The sequence below is a fragment of the Mugil cephalus genome, chromosome 1 (assembly GCF_022458985.1).
Source record: "Mugil cephalus isolate CIBA_MC_2020 chromosome 1, CIBA_Mcephalus_1.1, whole genome shotgun sequence".
Classification (NCBI taxonomy): domain Eukaryota; kingdom Metazoa; phylum Chordata; class Actinopteri; order Mugiliformes; family Mugilidae; genus Mugil; species Mugil cephalus.
In genome coordinates, this window is record NC_061770.1 from 51,798,267 (window position 1) to 51,821,816 (window position 23,550).

Below are 23,550 nucleotides of genomic sequence, written 5' to 3' on the forward strand. Positions count from 1 at the left end.
CATCACAATGGCAAGATGCCTTTGTCTTTTTGTCTTTTACATCAAGCAAGACCCTACACTTGGCAAGATGGGAAACGACTTTTAGAATATGTTTCATTTTAGACTAGACTACTGAAAGATCAGGTCTCAGATATGCCCATCCACATCATAATGATGTGGGCTTTAGGATGAGAGGCCAATGTCCTCCTCCCCTCTTCATTGGAGGAGCAGCTTACACAGCTGTCCTGACCTCCTTTTATCAGTCTGTGGTGTAGAGCCCACTGACCTGTCCCATCACTGTCTAGTATGGTTGCTGAGATTTTAGAAAAGAAGATCAAAGAAACTTTTATATGCCTGTTAAATGACTGTGTCAATAATTAGTCAATAGGCAATAGTGAGCTTAGCTTAGCATAAGGATTGGAGACAGGGATAATCACCTGGTGTAATTCAAAAACCTGAAACTGCAGGTGGATTTTCTTATAACTGGACAGTTTCCCCTACCATCTTCATGCTAAGCTAAGCTAACAGGCTACATATGAGAGTGATATCAAACGTTAACTGATTATAACGTCAGGAATTAACGTTCAAACACAAACATCCAGATGAATCAGATAATGTGACTGTTTTAATAAATGATCATAAAAAACACAAAACACATTTCACCTGTTCACAGTCTGACACCAACATATGGCAACAGAAAAGTTAAAGAAGTATTTTATCTTAAAGTATTTCCTGAATATTTATATGTAAATAAAAAGGGGTTTATTTCTGCTGAAAATAATTACAATGCAGGTATATTAGAGAGAGAACACAAAATAAAAACTTCTATGTGTCATTTCATCACTCGATCATGTTCACTGGCGTGATAATCAGAGGTGCATCGTTCTTTCCCGATTTATTAGTGCAGGGGCTGAAGAACGGGTAGAGGCTGTCATTGAAAACGTGACTGAACGTGTAGATGTGGATTTTAGCATCAACGTTGTAGAAGGACACCTGTCAAATTAGATAAAAGAAAGTAAACATGATGGACAAAAGAAGTCTACTTATGTGAAATACATTTCCCATATTTCCCACCTGTCCTTTCTCAAAGTCCACAAATATCCCAATCTTATGAGGTCGGAGGTTCATGTGGACGTCTGTGGAGGGCTCGGTGCGAAAGGCGTATTTACTCCTGAGGGGAGGAATCAAGAAGATGAAGGAAACAAAAATAAGAAACCTGTTCTTGGAGTCCTGTTTTTTCTTCACCATCTCCTGTCTGGTTTCGGTCTAAATACTCCACAATGTTCCATAGACTTTTAAAACTGAGAGTGATGCTTGTTGCAGATTTTGTTACAGTGGGTTGCTCACTTCAGGGACCCTTTAATGTGGTTTCATAAAAAGTAAAGTTCTGACTACTGAAGACCTTCTTATAGTGCATCATGGTCAATAATGATTCATGAGTAATTTCTGGTGCTGTTGAAAAATGTGCAAAGCAAATATGTCAGTTTGGGGCTACGCACAAAACTCACTTGTCTCTTAAACTGAGGAACCAGTATCCGTTGCTTGGGGTATATTCAATCTTCCCCTTCCTGTTCACAGATTGCTTGGCGACACCCAGATCCCAGTCCGTCTTTCCGCCCACCTCCACCTGGTCACAAGACGTGGGAAACTTATGAAGAGGCAGCCTGATATCACTATTTGTAACACCACTGCACACGGTATACCGGGCAAATCTTAAACTCAATGCAGACACATAAAGGGGAGTGTCTGTTACCTCCCAATAATGTTTCCCAGAGGAAATTGCCTCCCTCCCAAGGACGCAGACCACTCTGTCAAACCTCTCTGGGTTGTCTGGCAGCAGCTGGTGACGATCTCCACATCTCACCTGCAGAAAAACATACAGTTCATCAATACCATGCAAATCTCTTTCCTAGAGTCCACAGATGTGTCGCTTAGATTCTTATAGTGCAGTAATCTCATAGGATTTATCCAGTTTGAAAAACAATATACTCAAAGAACTAGGTGATTTTAGAGATGTTCGATACCAGTGATTTCCTTTCTGATGCGATACTGACTACAATTCAGGCAGGTGCTGGTGATACCAATCCGATACTTTGTGCAAAAACAGCTAATGTGTCTGGTAATAATTTATTTATTCATTTTAAACTCGGAAGCATGTTGTAGTAGTGGCCTCATTTACTATATAGCCCAGCCAATACAACAACAGAAGGACACAATCATGCAAAAACTTGTATCTTCTGTTCTCCTCATCATAAATACCTCATATTCTGTGCTATAGTTTAACGGAAAGTGTTTCACAAGGTTTGTTGTGTTGCCACAACACAATAGTTTAGTTACTTTCCACTGTGTTCCTGTTAATGATATACATTACCTCGAATGACTGAAGTATCAAAAGTATTTATATTTTGATATGAGAATTGATTTTGGAGCATGAAGGTCTGTTATCGGAGGTATTAATATTTCAGTATCGATCAGCACATCAATTCATTTACACAGCGCATATCATCAAAAATAAAGAATATTATCACAATAATAACAGTATTATTGATTACTCACGCTTTTCATGTCTTCTGACAGCACCAGTCTGGGATGGGCAGTACTCGAATCCAGAGTCACATCCACTGTGATGAAGGAAAATGTGATGAGTTTTATTTTATGTTTAAAAGCTGTTTAAATACATGTGAATTCTGTTCCCACAAATGTAACGTACTTGCATACTCCTGAACCCTCTTCATCCCTGAAAAAAAAAAGATATAATGATAAGTTAAAACAAGGAAGATGTTTTTGACCACCTTGTGTAAAATTTAAATGTGTATAACTGGGCTATTTAAAGAGGCGAGACACTCACTGGGTTGTGTTCGGACTGGACTGGGTTCCAGATCCTGGGAAGGAAAACCTGCACCGAAACAGCTTATGTCAGCATCGTTCTTGTTGGAGTTTAAATGTGAACATTTGTGGGTGTGTACCTTAAAGTCACAAATCTCTGGTCTTTTAATGATTAGATACCTGTAATTGGACAAAATTGTTTTGATCCTGTTTTCTTGTTCTAATGTCTAGTACTTCATTATTGGCCAGAAACTCAAGTTGTCAAGTAGTGAACGGGGATGGAAATTGTGACTGTATTATAAATTGATGGCTCATTATATATCAGCTCAACTGCCTAAAGGGATTTTCCTACACTCCTCATTCAAACCATCGGTACTCTCTTGAAAATATGTGGATGTTGCACGAGAAACTTAACAACAAGTTGAAGTCATTTTGTTTTTTGTTAACTTGGTCTAATATTGTAAAAATAACCTGCAAGTTTTTTTGAAGATTTTAAAGATACCCTGGTTAATAGCTCATTCTAAGCTTCACCACCAGAGAGCAGTATTTCAAAAAGTAATCACTGGGCATTTCAGAAGTCTGAACTGTGACTTTGTCTTTGTCTGATATGTCTGGAAACAAGCCACACATTTCGCACTGACCGGTTTCTGTGACATTCTTCAGCTCTTCCTGGAACCTCTCCACCAGAGCTGCCAGGGATCTATAGATGGTTCCTGTTCCCAGGTCAGAGTTCAGCGACACTCCCGACCAGTCTTTGGCAGGCGGAGGAGTGGAGATGTGTGGAAACGTCTGGGAGGGGATCAGATAAAGGATTTCAAATATCTCAGAATTAGTTTCTCTCAGTTTTGACCTAAAGGCATGGACACACCAAACCGACGTCTAAGAACTACCGAAATGCTCTTACACTTGAACACTAGGCTAGGAAGCAAGGAAACATGCAAACTGTTGCCCTGAACCACGCTGATCAGTTGGTCTACACTTTATTCATTAATCATGTTGTTGGAAATAACTTATAGTTTTGAATGTTTCATGGCTTCCATTTTTCTTTTCTTGCACAGAGGTTCAACAATTGCCAAAAGTGCAGGACACATTCTTTAAAATCTTGGACCACAGATGCTGTCACACGGGCCGATATCAAAAAAATGGCAGACCGTCGTCTTATTGTGTCATGGACCTATGTCAATACGTCGTCAAATTGAAGCCCTGATTCTTCCCAACCTTGACACAGTGTATCTGGTCTTGTGACTGGGCGAGCTTGGTGAGCTCGCTCTCTCTCCTGCGCAGTTCTTCGACCTCCAGCTCCAGCTGCCGTATCATGGCGTCGGCCTGGTGCTCTGCCGCCCTTTGGCTGAACTCCAACACCTCCATCAGCTCTGCCTGGGACCGTTCAATGGCCATCACCAGCGATGAGAACAGGCACACACTGCCCACTGTCTCTTGCTCCACCGCCAGCTGGGGAATATAAGAGCGTGACTGGTCACTGCACCAGGTTCTTAGCTGCATGGCACTTCCTTTGAGCGCAACCCCTAAATCAGCTGGGACAGTAACTGTAGATACTTAATCTTATTTACAGCAAAAGGAATCAAATGTTGGGTAAAACTCAACAACTGTGAATAAATGTAATAGTAGTTATAGATAGCTTGGAAAGGCTGTGATAAACTCTGAAGTGAGGGTCCCTGAAGTGAGCAACCCACTGTAACAAAATCTGCAACAAGCATCACTCTCAGTTTTAAAAGTCTATGGAACATTGTGGAGTATTTAGACCGAAACCAGACAGGAAACTCTGTTTGTGACACTTGAAATGTTGCATAAGGAAGTGTCACACTAAAAAGAAGGTTGTGTGCTACAGAGAATAACAATAGATAGATAAATGTGTTTTTGACTAAAAGCTGCTGTATAAAATATGTCATGAGGATTTGAAGTTATTTTCAAATGTCTTTTTTTTGTTTGTTTTTACAAGAATGTGTGTGTCTGAATGTGTTTTACCTTCAGATCTGTCACTGACATTCTGATCTCTTCAATCTTTCTAAGTCTCTGTTTGATCATCTCTTGGATCTCCTTCTCTGACACACTCAGCAGCGCCTGCACATGGAGAAAACCAGGGCGATCGAGTCAGATTACTGTGAAAACACTGCAGTGGCATCAAAAACAGAAGCATCCTTTTAGCTCATTGCTCCTTATTTTTAAAGCCACTGTATATTTTAGAAATGTGGTGGAGCTGTGTGGAGCAGTTTTGGTTCCGTAACATTCGGTAAAAACCACCTGTTGCCATTATGTCTTTCAGCATCAGTGCCGAGCAGTGGGGTTTGTGGCTGGTGAGGGCAATGACTCTTTCAGGGTCAAATTTACAAATACACAAACCCTGCCAAGTAACTTTAGTTCACTATTCAGTTGATAGCATGCACATTGGCTACTGGCAATATTTCATGGCCCATAGTGATATTCTTTACACACACAAACAATTCATAAAGAAAATGTTATTTTACCTAAATTTGGTAAAAGGTCTATCCTACATCGTACGTGGCTATGCCAGTGAAAACATACTTGTGTGCAGGTGTGTTGGCATTCATTCAATAATTGTAACAACTTAACCTTTGGACGAACACTCTTTAGAGAATAAATCGGAGAGAAAGACCAACTTTCCACCACAAATGATTTACAGATGCGGAAGTTGGTCTGGATTCCAGGCTAACAACACACCTTGAGCATCAGGCTGGACTGCTTTGTGTCTTACACAAAGGAGGAAGTAAGAAAAAGAATGACGGATGTGGAAGATGTGGAAAAATTAAAAGGGTACATAAAACTAAGGATAAGGAGTAAAGATAAGAGAAAGACTACACAGGCTAGACTGATTTGTGTCATGATGACTCAGATTTCAGAATTTAAGGAAGGATGTCTCATATCAAACCCCAGCTTTTAAAGACGTCATTGTTGTTCATCTTGTTAAATCCATTGTTATCTGTGTAAAACTGAAGGTGAAAACTTCCTTGAGTCTACATCATTCACTCCAAACATCAATCGGTCCTCGGTCTGTGTGTCTGCGATTGATTTTCCAACCTTGGTTTCCATCCACTCTGTTTCCACTGATACTGTGTCGTGATCAGGATGGTCCTCAGTCTCACACTCGGGACAGATACACATTTGGTCAGTCCTACAGTAAATCTGAAACCAGTGAGAGAGAATTTTACTCATAATTGTTACTTCTTCAGTAAACTGTAATGACAAACTTGGTGATGTTTGATCAGAGGGCACAAAGTGAATGTGAAGGAATGAAAATAAATGTCAGCTCTAAATTTAAAAAAAGAAAGGAAAAAAAAGTGTTTCACCATTATTCCCCTGTGGTGGATGTCGCAAATAGGGATGTTGTGGCTGTTTGCTGCCCCACTCAGGGTGAACCTTCTCCGGCTGTTGGAGCGAGGAAAAGGATCCAGAGGAGGAGGTGCAGAGGTGTGATTCAGAGAGAAGATTGGACTGTTGTTGGGTACCGATGAACCCAGTGGAGATGTGACTGGTGGAAATGATGTTGGCATGGACTTATCTTGCAAAGGAAAAAGGTACAAGAAAAATCAGTAAGTTGATCAGTCCACCACTTGTTTCACCAGCTGCTTGATGTAGAAACCCAATGGATGGATCTTAGATAATCACTTTAGTTTACAATACTTAATATTTACAATTATATACTGTATATGCAAAGCTACTAACATATGCCTACAGAGATAAGGTAGACAGTCTAACTCAGTGGTGTGACCATAACAACCTCTGTCTGAACATTAAGAAAACTGAAGAAATCATCATTGATTTCAGGCGACATAAAGGGAAGCTCAGGTCACTGGAAATGGAGGTGGAGTGGGTGCGTATTTTATCATTTCTGGGGGTCAACATCAGTGAGGACCTTACAATGGACTATGAACTCTACTGCTACCATCAAAAAAGGTTTAACAGACTTTACTTTACTTTACTTTACTTTACTTTCTCAGAACACTGAGAAAGGGCTTTCTTCTACAACTCTTTTTTTTTTTGTTTTGAAAAATGCGCCTGAAAGAGTGGCTGCATTTTGTCTGACTTGTTGTTTTTTTCTGTGCCTTAAACCAGTCAGAATGGTTATTGTCGTTTTTATTTTGTTTTCTTTTTTTCTGGACTATTTGTTTTAGGCTGTGTGGTTGGCTGTGGAGTTTGGCGGAGGGGCCGTTGTGTCCAGTGGTGTGTTACAGAGATAAGCTGCTAGCACTGTCCGTGTTCCCTGAGCTGCTGAACTTCAGAATGAACGCTTGGGATGCCAGGCTGGAGTTGGAGGTGGAGGAGCGCAGAAGGAGGTTCGGGTCAGCGTTACCGTCTGTCCTCATGGAGATAAACATCCCCCCCTCAGCAACAGGGAACTACCATGCGACACGATCCATGCCGCTGTTGCTATGCAACTGGCCAAGCAACAACATCACCTTGGACACTGTTTTGTCAACTACTTTTTGTATATTTATTCATAATGCTAACTCTGTAATTGTTTTGATCACACTGTTTATTTTATTTTACTAGATAATACTTATTGTTATTTTACTTCTCATTTTATTTTATCTTTCTTGTGGTTTTTTATGAGTGTTTACTCTTATGTGACACAAAGCTACAGTGACAAAGTAATTTCCATCATTAAAGTCTGTCTAAGTCCAAGTCTGACTGTTTGGTTAGGAAACAGTTCAGCAGCTGACAAAGCAACTCTCCACAGGGTAATACAAACTGCCCAGGTCATCATTGGTATCCCACTGCCACTGAGTGTGTGTGGTTGCACAGGTTGAATTTATACATGTGTTCGGGGAAGGAGGGTGGGGTGGAAGTTATGTTACTGTTACTGTACTGTTCCTGTTTGCTATGTGTTCTATGGAGCATGTCAGAGTTTCGTGATAAAGATTGCTGCAGAGCAACATACTGTAACTCTGACATGACAGTCATGTATCATTTGCTGAATGTGCAGCTAACACTGAGTTAACCTGACGTTGAACATATTAGTCAGTGACTGAACAACTTGAACTGCCACTGTATACTATGTGGTAATGAATGGATGAAGCATGTTACAAAAAACACTTTTGGATTACAATTCTGACACAGAATTTAGTCTAAAACCACTTATTGAGTTTATCTGTTTTTGTAGGGCTGTATGCAGTTATTTTACATTGTTTTATGTTACTTTAAGACATCCATCTTGTACTAAACATTTTAAATTTTGATTCGTGATAGCAGTTAAAGCAAAGGAGTGATTGATAATGTCAGCATCATTCCATTTAGGTGAGCTAGTCCCAGGGCAATCCTTGGCTGGCTCAGTGTCACGAAACTGAGTCCTTGTTAATGACATTTGCCTCAAGAGTCGAAGAACATCTTCTGAACATCTTCTGAACATTGGTTGTTTCATCATTCAAGACTAGAAAGTACTTCCAGGCCTGAAGAAGCAATTACTGAACTGACACAAACAGCACAACATTTTCTTTTCATTCATTTGACCATTTTTGAATGAGTCAGTAATTTGATGGAGTCAAGCGATGCCAAGATGGCGACAACCAGAGACACCACACTGAGCTCCAAAATTGCACTTTAGGAATCCTGTATTGTCCACCTTTATATACAGTCAGTGGATGTATCAGAGTGCTGATAAAATGTCAAATCCCTGCGATAAGATACTTTGACTGGAATGATCCATTTACTATTATCCTGAGATATATAAATACTGCAATAAGACTGAGTCAGTTATCAGTCAATTTTATATCTTATCTTTAAACCTACTTTTATCTGAAAACTCATAAAAATTGAGTTTTGATTAAAATTATTTGGTGGTATTTACATTGTTAGCAGTGGCCTAAATGCCCCTTCATCAACATTAGAGGTGGAACTCATCACTCTGGCTTACTCTGAGACTGAGCCTCATAGGTCAGCGTCATGGGCGGCTTCGGCAGAGGCCGAGGCAGTTTCTTCTTCAGTTCATCAAATAAATTATCCTGCGTGCCTCCGTCTCCTTTTCCTCCTCTCTTCTCCCTCCCCACACCTCCTCCACCTTTCATGGATTTGAACTGTTCGGTGATCTCTCTTAGAGTCCTGTTGATCTGGAGGTCGGGTCTCTTCTGGAAGGTCTTTTTACACAAAGGACACTGGCAAACCTGTAAGAGAATATGTGATGGACAGAGGAGAGGGGGACATTAAAAAATCATTGAATAAAGAACAGAAAAAATGGGAAATGGGAAACAAAAGTAAGAAGAAAGGAGGGATGCACAGAGGAGAAAGAAAAGACTAATCAGTGTGAAGAAGGAGTCTAAGAAGAAACTAAGGTAACAAAGAATGACTAAGGGAATGGATGAGCAAGGGAACAAGAAGAAATAACAGAAAGAAGAAGAAGGCATACCTTTGAACCATCCCAGTATCTGCTGATGCACGGCATGCAGAAGCTGTGGCCACATGGCGTGGATGAAGGGTTAGTGAACACATCAAGGCATATGGAGCACTGGAACTGCTCATCAGACAGAAAACTGCCATATAGAGACATCTTGTGGGAAGCAGAAGACAGAGGCAAACACATATTTGAGCAAGCATCCACAGAAAAATAAAACGCTGTGGCAAAACAATGTAGAAACAATCTTTACAAGAGATTAGGCCAATCTCCCAGCTTTTGTTATTCCGACTTATGTTGTGGTAAACTGAACATCTTTGGGATTTGGACTGTTGGTTAAACACTGTTTTTATTGTGTGTAATGTATATTAAAACTAAGGTTTGGAATCGAGGAAAAAATTGATCAAAAAAGTAATCATGCAGCTGTAGTTCCCAGAGTGTGCTTGTCCAGATCCAGTTTGCAGTCCAGCCACATTCAAACTGTCTCAGCTCTTTTGCTGCTAATCATGCATCTTGACATGTTCCCCAGCCAGATGAGATATATATGTCTGCCACTGAATTCTTCGGTCTTCCCAAGGATTACCTCTTAGGCCTCGCCTTTTAAAGCTCCAAGGGGAGACATATTTACCAAGTGCTTGAGAAACCCAATATGTGCAATTTCGACATTGCTCCTTCACACTAAAAATCATATGGAAATCAATTCCAAGTAGTCATATTAAATAAAAATGTTTGCCATTGCCACCGTTTTCCACTGATGGCTGCCCTCTCTTCCATTAAACAGACTTTAAACGACTAGAAGTACTTGACTAAGGGCCTGTTGTGACCACAATTGAAGGAAAACAATGCTGGCAGCTGGTAGGATAAATCACACTTATATTACACAATTACATGATCCCCAAACACATGATCATCCTCACTTTGCTTAACCCTGACCTTACTTCAATCAACATGTAAGAGTATAAAATATCCATATGAACAACATTTTATGATCAACACAGGATACATTTTTAAGAAGTTCATTACAGAATCTAGTTCATAAGCAAATGAACCCTTTGCACATCCTCAGCAGCTACACTACGGCAGGACGGTACCATTGGAGGCATGACTAACTCCATAGGACAGTTGCTGAAGCCATGAGCACAGGACTTGAAAAGGCAAGGCAGCACTGTCCCTCCAAGAAAACATAGTCTTTGTCAGACCCAAGAAGCATGCAACCCTTGCAGCAAACACCTGCAGGCATCCTGACCTCCCATGAGACTGCCATTTGTTGGTGGACCTCCAGCGACAGCCTAAGTTCCCCAACTATATCACTGCTACCACCCAGCGTCCAGACATCGTCCTTGTGTCTGAGACCACCAAGCAGGCTGTGTTGTCCTTTGGGAAGATCGCCTGGAAAAATTTTTTGAGAGGAAGCTCTACAAGTACATGGGACTGATCAGCGACAGTCAGCAGGCTACATGGAGAGCGAGGGGCCTACCAGTGGAGGTGGGTTGCAGAGGTTTCGAAGCCCGTTCTTTGGCGAGAGCAATTTGGGGATGGAGGGAGAGAGGAAGAGGAAAACCATATGTGGTACCGCGGATGGAAACATGGTGTATGATGTTGAAAGACCCTAAACACCCAGTGATTCCAGGAACATGAAACTGAATCCTTAAATGTAGACAATGTTAGGTGAACGAACACTGGAGGCTAGCAGAGCTTTAAATATTTGGTATCATAATGTGACAGTCATGTAGCATTTTAAGGGAAAATGGAATGGCAAAGAGGAGTGGAAAACAGCAAGCATTTTATCCATTGTATTTAATTTAAAAACGCTTAATGATATCATTAAGAGATTTCAGGCAGAAAGGATGAAAATTGATTAAGTTATGGTTAATGGAGTCAAAAAGAGGTTTGTAGCAGGCCCTTAGCTGGGTCAAATGAGAAACAAATGGACGCATTATATAACAAACACATATCTCCCCTGTCAACACAAATCAGATTATGATGGTCCAAGACTTCAGGAATGAAGTGGAGCAGGATTATGTCCCGCATGATTGCAAGTGGTACATAAAAGAACACAGATAGTCCTGTGTACATGTAAGATACAAGCTCAGGTCAAATCAGGTGGAGCAACGCATTTTAAATATACTCCCCAGAGAGATTACATACAATACCAAACTAAAACATAAAAAAGAAGATATTTGCTGTGGAACTGTGGGAGAAAACTGCAAGAATAAATCCAAGCACATGTATAAAATATCTAAATATGACATAGGGACAAGAGGTTTTATAAGGGCCTACGTTATCTAGAGATAATATAAATGACGAAAATAAATCACATTTACCTTAATTAGTTAATTTTATAGAATCATTTAAAAAAATATTTTAAAAAAACTCTTCCAGCTATGTCTGTTCAAAGTGATATAATATATGTAGAGAAGACTTTGAGTAAATTTCAATGCTGTATTCACTCTTAACTCTATATAAAGGGCATGCATTGATTTCACCGGCCTGGGGCCACGCCCCCCTGAGTGGCAAAAACATGGTGAAATGTATCAGTAAACACAGAGAGACCTGGGAAAATGTGGATTATCAGATCAAATTAAGGACAACTGGACTCAACAATGATCCATACGAACTAGTGTGGATTTGGTAAAGTGGATTAGCCTCAGTTTCAGTTTAAGTTAGTTTTAGTTCATTCCAGTTATGATAAATATAGCTAAATAAAATATGCTAATGCTAAGAGCTTTACTGAAAAGTGACGTTAGCCATATAATACTGTGGCCTCTGACCAGATGTTAAAAGGATGACGAGGAGTGATCACAAATATTCCGTTTATTGTTTTATTTATTGTTGGAAATGAAATAGTTACTGTCGGCCAAAAATATGCCAAAACAACAACATCGAGCTTGTCTGACAGCCCTCCAGAAGCGATCATTTTATTTCTTTTTTTTTGTCAGTCAGAGATATCTGTAAAAATATATCTAATATATATCAAACCTCTTGTTATAGCCAACAGCTCTTTACCCTTTCTTAAAATTAATTTTACAATTTGGATGTTTGTAAAGTCCATGATTCAAACTAATGCTGCTAATCTTCATGTTGAACTGTCAGGTTTTGCCACTCAGTGGCTGTAACCATGGACAGACTTTGCATGCTGTGACGTCATGTGCATACCCTCTATAGGCCCTTTGTAGAGAGGATAATAAAGGACTGATTTGTGACATGGTGCATAGACAACATTAGTAAAACATATGAGCTTTGTTGGGCTATAAAAAACAAAAAAACAGTTGGCCTGTTCGTCCACAGATTAACACACAAATTCTTGAGTTATGGAAAAAAAATGTTTTGTTAGCTCACAGTGACCTTTCACCTCCATAGTTGCCAGTCATCAGAGGGCGATCAAACATCTGTAGCAGTCAACAGAGACAGTCTTGATGTAGTGGAAGAGTTTAAATATCTTGGAGGGGTCTTTGACACAAACTTATCATATAAGACCATTTTTTTTTTTTTTACCGCCGAGACAGTTAAAGTTTGCATGCATGCCATGATATTTTCGCACATAAATTATTGTTTTACACAGACAAAAGAAAGTACATTAAAACCTATCAAGTCTCGCGTTAAGAAGGCAGGTAAAATGTTGGACAGGAAACCTCATCATTTTTTTTTTCTTTTTTCTTGAGTTTTATATTGTTGACCTAGACAGCTTTTCTTCTGTGTTTGTGTTGTGTAAGTACCTGCCTTGGGACTGAAATTTAGCCTCAGTGCTCCGGCACATTTAAACTGATGCCTAATGCGCTAATACTGATTAATGTGCATTGTCCCAATTCAATAACTTAATAACTGAAATTAAATCATAATCAGTTCGTCCTTGAGTCTTCATGGATGTTTGCGCCAAGTATGAAGACAATTGGGGACAAACTTGTTCCTTCTTACGTTTAAAAACTCAACAAAAAGCAGTTTCAGCTAAATTTAATAGGAAATGACAGAAGGTACGACTCTAAATTAATGCTAATATATCTAAACGCTGTAAGAAAAAACAAAAGACTTGTAAGACAGAACAAACACAGAGATTTTTTGAGTTACAGTCAATTGTGTGTTTTGGTAGCTCACGGCGACTTTTCACCTTCAAATTATAATCAGTTCATACTTGAGTCCAAATGGAGATTTGTGCCAAATTTGAAGAAATTACCTTAAGGCATTCCTGGAAAATCGCATTCACAAGCATGGGCCGTTTAGCAGGACAGGCTATACGAAATAAAATTAAAGTAGCGAATGTAAATGCGAGTGCCTATTTTCTTTTTCCTGACATGACCCAAATTGCAACTTGACTGATGGGAAGCTGTGAATGGAACATGTTGTACTTGAAACAGCTGATGTAGCCTCATGTAGATAGCCTCAAGTAGAGAGAGAGAGAAGAGACTCCATAAGCTCACTTCTTCCCACTCCTACAGATTTTGTTTTTACTTCAAACCTCTGTTCTTCAGCACAAACCACAGGTGACAAATCACGCTTCACAGTCATCTGTGGAGCCATGGCTAAACGTTTTCAAGCTGCTGTTGTCCCAGAACTAAAGTGAAGCGCAACATTGCTGATTTGTCTCCTTTTAATATTAGTGAATTGAAATGGTCCACTCACACAAACTCATTAAATAGTTTGGTATTGAGTTGCATATCAATCCGCAAGCGAAAATTGCCATTGAAAGTAGGCAATAAGAATTTTGATATCAACACATTTTCACCTAGCCGGAGACATGCCATGTTTTTTTGTTTGTTTTTTATTAAACAATATTTAATAAAAAATAAAAATTAAATATTATATGTGACTCAAATCACATGGTCTTTTCCAGTACGGTTTCTCCGGACTTCACGCCTATTTACTCTGAGGGAAATTGGTTGTCAGCAACGACATCATAAAGCACAAGAAGCAGCTTGATGACGCACAGAGTAAACTAAAAAACTTTTCAGTAAGGCGTTTCACATCTCTGTTTAAAAATAATCACTGGGTTAAAAGTAATTTGGAAGTTTTAAGGAGAAAAGGTTGAGGAGGAAGTTTGATTTTTAGAGGTAGAGAACTTTATTTTCTTTTTAAGAGCCTTTCATTTTTAAGCACAAAGAGGCAAAAACTGACAGAAAATTTTACATAAGTATAAATGAAATATCTTAGGATTTTACACCTTTAGTCAAAAATCAAATCACATATAAAAATAGTTTTCACGCGACAATGATCATATTTGACTAGGTCTGTGTATCAAGCGGTACACGGTAGAACAGCTGTTCTGCTGCGTACATCTCATCGTACTGCAATGTCACACAATATCTGCACATTCTCAGAATACCTGACTACATAAAGTACTAAAGACTAAAAGCCAATACCTTAATTCAGGTGAGGTGGTGAGTCCAAAAAGATCCAGATATGTTTGAAGTGTCTAGCTCTTAAAGTTGTATATACGTGTATGTATATGTAGGTGTGTGTGAGCGTGAAATCTTCCCCTTCTGTGTAAAGGAAAATCACACCACGCCCACTCACCTGCCTCTGGTAAATGTGGCAGGACTGGTTAATGTGGGAACAAACACAGAAACAGAGAGTAGGTCAAATGTCAACTGATCTGCCTCAAATTTCGAGAATTTTATTTGACAGATTTTTTTTTTGCTTAAGGAAGGTCCAGATTAGTGGAAGCGTCTTCAGAATGCAGTGTCACCTGCAGTGGTAAGTGATAGTTTATATAATATGATTAACATTATTATGTGACTTTGTCAGTGTGGTTATTAAGATAAGATCATTCTTTAATTTATCTGAAAGTGGGAAACTTGTTGATTTGAGGAGGTTCTTTCACACCATGAATGCTCTGACTGACGTAATACCTTTTGTCATGAATACTAAGCTAGCCATAACACATTGATTTACTGCTGCTTTTGTCTTGGGATCAAAAACCACACCTTTCTCCAAACCAGAATAGTTATAGATTGCAACAACTTTATGTCAAAGTGCTACGTGACCAAAGCTCGAGGAAGTTCTTTCTTTCTTGTTCATTCATTTTGTTCTGCATTTTAGTCGTGACCATTTACTGTTGATCTGATCCTATTTTAGTAGTATTAAGTTTGTTTTGGTTGGCAGAGTGTTGCTTTCAGTTATAGCAGGAAGCTATTTTCAGCAGAAGATTTGTACACAACAAACAGCTGACAGTCAAAGTTAGCAGTCAGCAGTTAACGGTGTAAAGACCATTGACTGTATGATGGTAGATGAGATGTCAGCAACGTGTTAGCGTATCACACTGCCTAACTCCCGACTAATTCAGAAACACAGGCAGACAGCTAGCAACCTCAAAAGACACCCACCTGTCCTATAGAAGGACATTTTGACATGGCCTGTCTGGATTGACTTGTTTTGGAGAGAATTTTGGTATTTTAGTTTGATTTTGTTGCTTGGTGAAGAGACAGGAGCCACAGTTTTATTTCAGGAGTTGGTGACTTCAAAACAAAACTGCCCAGAGCATAGAGATAATTAAGTCCTATTATAATCATAATCATAATAATATTTATAACAATTATAATAATGCCATAATAATGTCCATGGAGCAGGACGGAGACAGCAGTCTCTCACTGAACAAGCTTGTCTGTCTGGCTAGGTGCCTCTACCACAGTACACCACAGCGTTGAAGAGGACACTGGTAGAACATATCCAGCAGCAGATGTTAAACGACCTTGGCCTTTTTTGTATACCAAGTCTATATTAGCTGACCCAGGTACCTGTAGGTCTGAACCAGCTCTACACACTCCCCATTGATGGTTACAGAATGCAGGTGGGGCCTGGACCTCCAGAAAACCACTATCATCGACAAAGCCTCCATAGCTTGCCAGTCACCTGAGCTGAAGTGATGGTGGTGGTGGTGGTGGTGGTGTGAGGGGTGGCAACAAGGCACCTGTCTGCAGCAGCAGCAACTCCTGAACACTTCATAAAACACCACCTACCTTCCTCATCACTCCCACTGACCTGTGGACTGTTGCCTCTGGAGATATTAGTTGTTAATAAAGCAAATATTTGCACATTGTTAATACTTTATGATTGCTCTGACTGACGTAATACCTTTTGTCATGAATACTAAACTAGCCATTGATTTACTGCTGCTTTTGTGTTGGGATCAAAAACCACACCTTTCTCCAAACCAGAATAGCTATTGATCGCAACAACTTTATGTCAAAGTGCTACGTGACCAAAGCTCAGCATTGGCACAAAGAATAAAATGAGCTCTCATTATCAGCTCATCAGCTGAGGAGTCTCTGGGTCGGTGTATAGGGGTGGCTAATGTCTTAGTGCTTTTATGAGGAGTGGCTCTCCTTTCAGCTCAGGCACTGTGCATTCGTCTGTTTGCGTTCACTGCATGTGGAACAGTGACATTTCTCAGCATTTATCATTCCTTTCGCCCGACAATGCGCTATCTCTGGACCAAGATAAGCACACTCTCAGACACCGTGTACCCAGAAGGATTTTGCAAAACATCCTCCTTAACCTCATCAGAAATATTTTTTCTTCCAAATTCAGCAACAGCTTCAGCCCATGTAGCGAAGGAAGTTTAAAAAATATCTGAATTATTATCTTTAGTTTCCAATGCAAAGTCTGTACACTCACATTTTAGTACAACGTCAGAATTCTTAAACTAGAGTTATGTAAATACTACTATTTAAGATGTATTTGGAGTGTGCCGCCATTCAATTATATTTCTGTTAATAAAGTCAATAATAATAATTTGTAATTCTTTATCAATGCTGAAATGTTATTACTTTTTTAAAACGCAATGACTGCTTGTCAGTTGGGCCAATAATAGCATGATGATTTGCTGCGCAGTTCTAAACTGAAGCCATATCCTTGTAAATGTACTTGATTAAATGTCCTGACAGTTGTTTGTTTTGCTATAACTCATGTAGCAGATAAAATGTCAGGTAAATTTCTGTCACCCTATCTCTTGATCAGCTGTACCAGCAGGACTTTTTCCTCTTGTACATTCCACACTGTCGCTTCTGAGTTGTTTCACAGTAATAGATGTTGCATTAGCCAAGGCATAAAAGTGATAGAAATACCTGCAGCTCAGGCATTTGGTTGCGACACATCTGCTGGGGGCAGGATTTGTTTTTTTGTTGCTGTTATTTTAGTAACTCTGTTTTTGGTTCTGGCTCTGTTGTTGGTTCCACCAACAAAACTTGCCTCTCAGGGAGAAAACTGCTCTACGGTTTTGGGAAGTATGAGGCAGTTCACTGTGTTTCTCTAAAGATGTTTTACTGACAGTTTTGCCTGAAAATGACACTGTGATCATTGCATACTAAATAGACTAAACAGCTCCACCTCCAACACATGGGGCTCACACAGCATTAATTAACAGAACACACTAAATTACAAGAGCAGACATTCTTCAAGCCTTTTACAGAAAATTAGACCTCTTCCTCTCAATAGTCTCGTGTCTCAACAGAAGTTTTCAGAATATTTTGTCTATATTGTGATGGAGCCCTGTTAGATTTTTTTGTATAAAACTGATCATACATAAAACTGAATTGAGTACGCACAATGGTTCTTGTGTGATATTTGCAATGACTGATCATACGTCACTATTAGCCCAGGGCTAGAAACAATCTTCAAAAGAAGACATGACACATTATGAGGAAACTGAGTGTCATTACACTATCCAGGTCACTGTGTCAGGTTCAGATGCCACCAAAAACAAAACCCAACCCTATTACTGCTGAGATGCATTCACTCATATGTGTGCCCTCTAGGGAGCAAGAGAAATCTCACAATGCTTTATTTAGCTCTGTTGTTGGTCTCCAACAAGCCCGAGTGAAAAATCTGTCTTTTGCATTGCAAGATGTTATCGTATGGACGCCTCTCTTTAAATCCTGCTCCCAGTAAACCACGTGCCAGTTTGGAAGCAACACCTCGATGCAAAACTAAACGATCTTACGGGAACCAATCGGTCACGTCGTTGGGATTTGCCTGGGGGTGGGAACAATGTTCAAAAGAAGACATATTAGTTTATGAGTCAAATTAGCGTCATTCACTACAAACACAGCCCTCAGCGACAGACTAAATCCATGTTCTAGGTTAGTGTGTCAGGTGAGATGCCACCAAAAATACACCCAACTCCACCCACTCCCATGCAAATGAAATAATTACTTAAACTTACAAGCACTGATGGCACAGAGGGGTGTAGGTAAAAACAACACTGACATATTAAACTGAACATATTTCATAGAATTACTTATTTACACATCCAACAGTTATGGAATAACATCTTTCAAGTCATGTTTCTGGCCACTTTACACTTTATGATTGTAAGTCCTTTCAGGCGATCAACCTCTTTTTTTTTTAGCTCTCTCAAACCTCCTGAGTGAACAGTCTGGCACTTGCGTGCAAAATGTCCTTGAAGTTGAAGTTCTTGTCTGTAGTTTGGTGTTATATGTCCATTTGGGTGCAAGTTCTTGATTTATGCACAACTAAATTGTGATCAAAACTCAATACTGATCATGTCCTCAGCATTTGACTCAGGCTAGGGACAATCTTCAAAACAAGACATGGCATACAATGAGACCAAAGAGTGTCTTTAAGATCAGATACAGACAGCAGTGACTGCACATGAAAATAGTTCATCCATTTGGTGTCAACACTATGACAACATACGGATGGAGCCATGAGAGCTTGTCTTTGTTTATGATTCCAGAATTTGAACAAATACTTCAGCCAAGGACTCATCTGTTTATAGAACTGCAAACTCTAAAGCTACGTGCCTATACAATATGCAAAGTTCTGCTACTCTGAGGTAAAATTGGTCATGGTGGTGATTTTCTTTACTCTGTTTCCTCTAGTCAGCTCTCACATCCACTTCTCTCTGTGTGACTGCCTCTCTATGTCTGTCTCTCTTCCTGTCTCACTGTTTGTCTCTGTCTCGATTCAATTCAATTCAATTCAAACAACTTTATTTATCCCAAATAGGGTAATTCAGTTTGCAGTCTCCAGTCAGACATCACGCGAAAACAAAACAAAAACAAAACAAGCAAGACAGCACATAAACCAAACAATTTCCCTCTGTCAGTAGCAACAAATCGGTGTGAGGGTAGCAACAATATCCAGTCCCCAATGGACCACAGTGCAAAAAATCACAGGACAAAAATGAGGGGAATAATAATAAATACATTTCCATATTATGGCTGGAAAAAATAAATGACTAACTGCTGCTATCAGTAGAATTTAGCAGCTTGATAGCTGAGGGAACAAAGGAACTGGCGTATGTATTTTTTTTCCTTGGAGGGGTCTGTCTCTCTCTTTGTCTCTCTATTTGTCTGTTGGGATTTCACAGTTTTTGAGGGCTTCCTCTGTCTGATCCATTAAAGTTTCTTTTCAGATATTCACAATTCCAAACACCAATGTCATTGGTTAAGTCTGTTTGTAAATGGCCGATGCAGAAACTCATGTCACACTGAGTGAAATTCATATTGTAACTGACTGTAATTGACTATAACTTTGTGGCAGAATGGGATTAATCAGTATTACAATTAAAACATTATGCCATTTGAAACATCACTTGGATGTGATTATATGACTGTATAGGGTCAAGGGTTGGGGGAGGTTGTAGAGGTGAGGACCCAAATGCAGGACTATAGATGAGGCAGGCAGGGAATTCAAACTAAAATATTTAATAATGAACAAAAGGCGCTGCAAGCAAGGCAAGTAAAATCTAAAAAACAAAAGGAATCATGACATGGCATGGAAAAACATGGGACAAGACATGAGAACATGGATCTAACATTAAACGATGCGACATGGAACAAAGGGAAAGGCTGGACTATATATATACACATGAGGGCTAAGGGATGACAAGACACAGGTGAGACGCATGAGGGCAATCAACGCAGGAGAAACCAATTAACAATCTCCAGACAAGGAGGCACAAGACAGGAAACAACAAAACAAAACAGAAATAAAACAGGAAACACAAGACATGACCCAGACACACATGACAAACCACAAGGAGACAGGACAGACAGGAAACTAGATAACTTGACAAAATAAAACAGGGAACTTCAAAACATGACTCCAAAATGAAAGACAGAGCTAAACCATGAAATATAGCTGAGCAGCAGAGCGTAAAATAAAGGGGAAGTTGGTAATCATTTCAACAGAGCTATCGTTGCACCTTTGCCCTGTCATCTGGGTTATTTTCACATGTGGTAGCTTGGTTATATTGTTGATGACACAACACAAACTTTTTTTTTTTTACATCAAGCAGTGGTCTCATAGTATCTTTGCCTCATAAAGGAAGAAGCCTCCTATAAAGGCTTTTGACTCTTAAAACAAGAGCACTTGTAATGCTTCTACATCATTTGTTTTTTTTTTACAGTCTATGTGGCCTGCATCCTGCCCTCTTAAACCAGTAACATGTGGTCTAAGTGCATAAACATGACCATGAAGATGTTTCACAAAAGCAGATACTGAACGTAATCTAGCATCATGTGAATTTAAAACTTGACTCAAAAATTAATATTAATTACTAATATTAATAGGTGAGCGCACAGTGGCCCCTGTCTTGGACCCTCTTCAGTTCGGGTATCAGCCTCATGTTGGTGTGGATGATCTACCTGCTGCAGTGGGCTCACTCTCACCTGGATGGTGGGAAGGGCACTGTGAGGATCATGTTCTTTGATTTCTCCAGTGCTTTTATCACCATTCAGCCATTTCTGATGAGTGAGAAGTTGCTCAGGATGGGTGTCAGCTCCTCCACTGTCTCCTGGACTACTGATGCTGGTTTGTCAGGCCTCAGTTTGTGCGGCTGGGGGGCTCCCTGTTGGATGCCGTTGTCAGTAATGTAGGGGCACCACAGGGAACTGTTTTATCTCCTTCCCTGTTCATTCTTTACTCCTCTGATTTCCAATACAGCTCTGGGTCCTGCCACCTGCAGAAGTTCTCTGATGACTCTGCAGTGGTAGGGAGTACGCATGAACAACAGACTGGACCGGAGGGACAAGTGATGCTGTGTACAAGAAGGGCCTGAGTAGACTCTACTTTCTCAAGAAGCTCAGGTCTTTGAATGTGTGCAGTAAATTACTAGAGTCTTTCTGCCAGTCTGTTGTTGTGAGTGCCCTGTACTTTGCTGTGGTTTGTTGGGGAGGTACTACCAGCAAAAAAGTCTAAGTAAGTCTAATATTAATCAGAATTCTCCACATATATCTCTTCGGTTTTGTTCATGATGTCCATTTTAGCAGTCGACTAAGAGAGACTATAGTGTTCGTTACAGTAGGCGTTTCTTTTATAAGGCAGGTCCACACATTAAGACCAAAGCCACATCTTGACCTCAAGAAAAGAGAACATCACTTATCTTTTCTCCCCATATGTCTTCTTACGCATTTCTTAACATTTATTAGTGACTCTAGTTTACTTATTAGCTTCAGTTGCTGAGTCGTGTCCACCAAGATGAAGTCACTGTCTGTAATTGTCTGTGCTTTGCTGTCTCTGGGACGAGCTGGTGATGAGATAAATGTGATTAATTTTTTTTAAGAATTCATCCCGACACTGTGCCTTATATTCTTCTTTATGTCTATTCAGCTCACCTGGTGAAGAGGGCGGCATCGTGCCCAGCTGGTTGGACTGAGTTCGACGGTCGTTGTTTCCGCTATTTCCCGGGAAGGATGACCTGGGCCGATTCTGAGGTGACATTTTTGGTTTGGTTTGCTCATCTTTGATATTTTTACCATCTGTTTATAATTATTCTCCCCTTTAGAAATACTGCGAGACCCAGGGTGCAAACCTTGCCTCAGTGCATAATGCTAATGAGTATCATCACATCCAATTCATGATAAGAAAAGCCACCCATGGATTTGGAAGAACATGGCTTGGAGGCTCAGACTGCCAGAAGGTGCATAATTTATCTTTATTTACATGCCATTTATTGATTTACTTGCACACATTTCAGCTGAATTGTGTCTTTCAGGAGGGGATTTGGCTGTGGACTGACGGGACCCCTTTTGACTATCGCGAGTGTGGCAAATTTGATAACCGCTGGTGGAAACAGCATTGTTTGCAAATGAACTACGGAGGTAAATCCCAATACATTTGCGTGTCAGTGTTTAATTGGGATGGACAAAAATGTTGAACTGAAGTAGTCTACTATATACCCTGTAACTTTTGGAAAATTCCACACAGACGATACCCTCACGTTCATGACAACAGCTTGTAACACTCGTGTTCTTTTACATACTTGCAGGTAACAAGTGCTGGGATGATGTGCAATGTAGCAGTAAGCTTCCGTCTGTCTGTGCCAAAAAAGCTAAATGATCATTGAGCTGTGCGGGCACGGAGCACCTGGGAATTTCCTAAAAAAATTTCTCTGAGCCATCTGTCTGAGTGAATCATCAGTGTTATGAAGGCTATGTTTGATTTAATATTTTCTATTCCTTCAATGTAATGCTAATTTAATTTGAAACTGGTAAAAAATTGTCCTTTTGACCATCTATCTAACTGTCTGAATAAGGCTTGTGAAAATTAGAGAGTAAATGTTTTTATTTTTAATAAATTCACCAGAATCAGTTAATAATGGCATGTTTTCACTTAATTTGTAGATTTAGGGGGAAAAGTTAGCATCCAGAGTTAGCATCCTCCTCTATCAGACTAAATGCTTCACAGCTCTGTTCTTCTTTCTGCTTATGTAACATTAAAAGCCTAAAGCATGTGTGTCTGGGCAGATTCTTACACAGAGTTGTTAGACTCTATCAAAAGTAAAGGTTCTGCTCTTATAGTCAAGAAAATTTAACTATAAAAAGAAGCTGTTGGTCTGATTATTTTTTTTCATTCACTGCATGTGTCATTTTATATCAATTAAATTAACTAACAAACACATCAAACAGATGTGAAAAATGACAATTAAAATAGCAGACAATGAAAAGCGCAATAATAGAAAAAGTTATATGTATTTGCATACTATTTTATATATAAATATTATCAGGTTATCTTCCCAGTAATTTGTGTCAGGCCTGGAAACAAGCCTGAAATGTGTTGCAGGAGAACATTTGTGCTGAGTCTGTCCACTGTAAAGTGATAATGCTTCTGTAAGGATGACATTAAAAAGTCAATCAATGGTTTGGGTGAGTTTTATGTGGTGATGGACACAAGAGTAACAATGACATGGTCATACACATCTTCTGAACGCTGTGGATTAAATTCAAGATTTTAGTCTGGTGCCAGTTAACTAATCAATTCTGCTCTAGCATTTTATTTTAAAGAATATTATTTATGTAAAACTCTTCCATACAGATAAAAATATAGCACAGGAGAAACAGTAGTACAATTTCTACAATTCAATTGCTTGAGTAATTTAAAATTTTTTTTTTTTTTTTGCAATTCTGGGGGTCCACTTATGTATT

General features: G+C 39.5%; 2 protein-coding genes and 1 long non-coding RNA gene across 3 annotated transcripts; 2 read left to right on the forward strand and 1 right to left on the reverse strand.

Annotated features, from left to right (window-relative positions):
• Positions 1–586: 586 nt before the first annotated feature.
• Positions 587–14,638, reverse strand: LOC125010673 (E3 ubiquitin-protein ligase TRIM39). The gene is made up of 15 exons (XM_047589839.1): positions 14,524–14,638; positions 9,185–9,325; positions 8,696–8,942; positions 6,132–6,343; positions 5,863–5,967; positions 4,792–4,887; positions 4,024–4,257; positions 3,447–3,594; positions 2,828–2,875; positions 2,690–2,716; positions 2,536–2,600; positions 1,733–1,843; positions 1,488–1,606; positions 1,054–1,150; positions 587–972 (listed from the first exon to the last, which is right to left on the reverse strand). Exons 2-15 carry the CDS (start codon positions 9,323–9,325, stop codon positions 820–822), a joined length of 1,803 nt encoding a protein of 600 aa, XP_047445795.1. The 5' UTR covers positions 14,524–14,638; the 3' UTR covers positions 587–819.
• Positions 14,639–14,716: 78 nt separating this feature from the next.
• Positions 14,717–16,419, forward strand: LOC125012372. The gene is made up of 2 exons (XR_007113274.1): positions 14,717–14,857; positions 15,777–16,419. It is a non-coding gene; the product is annotated as an uncharacterized LOC125012372 (long non-coding RNA).
• A 4,926-nt stretch (positions 16,420–21,345) lies between these two features.
• On the forward strand, positions 21,346–23,268 carry LOC125012363 (galactose-specific lectin nattectin-like). The gene is made up of 5 exons (XM_047592284.1): positions 21,346–21,656; positions 21,737–21,840; positions 21,912–22,046; positions 22,122–22,227; positions 22,395–23,268. The coding sequence occupies exons 1-5, from the start codon at positions 21,605–21,607 to the stop codon at positions 22,463–22,465; spliced, it is 468 nt and encodes a 155-aa protein (XP_047448240.1). The 5' UTR covers positions 21,346–21,604; the 3' UTR covers positions 22,466–23,268.
• Positions 23,269–23,550: the final 282 nt, after the last annotated feature.

Excerpts from the sequence above, each read along its gene's own strand:
- LOC125010673 (XM_047589839.1), bottom strand. The coding sequence starts at position 9,325 with ATGTCTCTATATGGCAGTTTTCTGTCTGATGAGCAGTTCCAGTGCTCC. Across the intron at positions 2,717-2,827 it reads TCCAGTCCGAACACAACCCA|GGATGAAGAGGGTTCAGGAG; the intron begins GTGAGTGTCTCG and ends TTTTTTTTTCAG. Across the intron at positions 1,607-1,732 it reads CTGGGAAACATTATTGGGAG|GTGGAGGTGGGCGGAAAGAC; the intron begins GTAACAGACACT and ends TCTTGTGACCAG.
- LOC125012363 (XM_047592284.1), top strand. The coding sequence starts at position 21,605 with ATGAAGTCACTGTCTGTAATTGTCTGTGCTTTGCTGTCTCTGGGACGA. Across the intron at positions 21,841-21,911 it reads TGACCTGGGCCGATTCTGAG|AAATACTGCGAGACCCAGGG; the intron begins GTGACATTTTTG and ends TCTCCCCTTTAG. Across the intron at positions 22,047-22,121 it reads GAGGCTCAGACTGCCAGAAG|GAGGGGATTTGGCTGTGGAC; the intron begins GTGCATAATTTA and ends TGTGTCTTTCAG.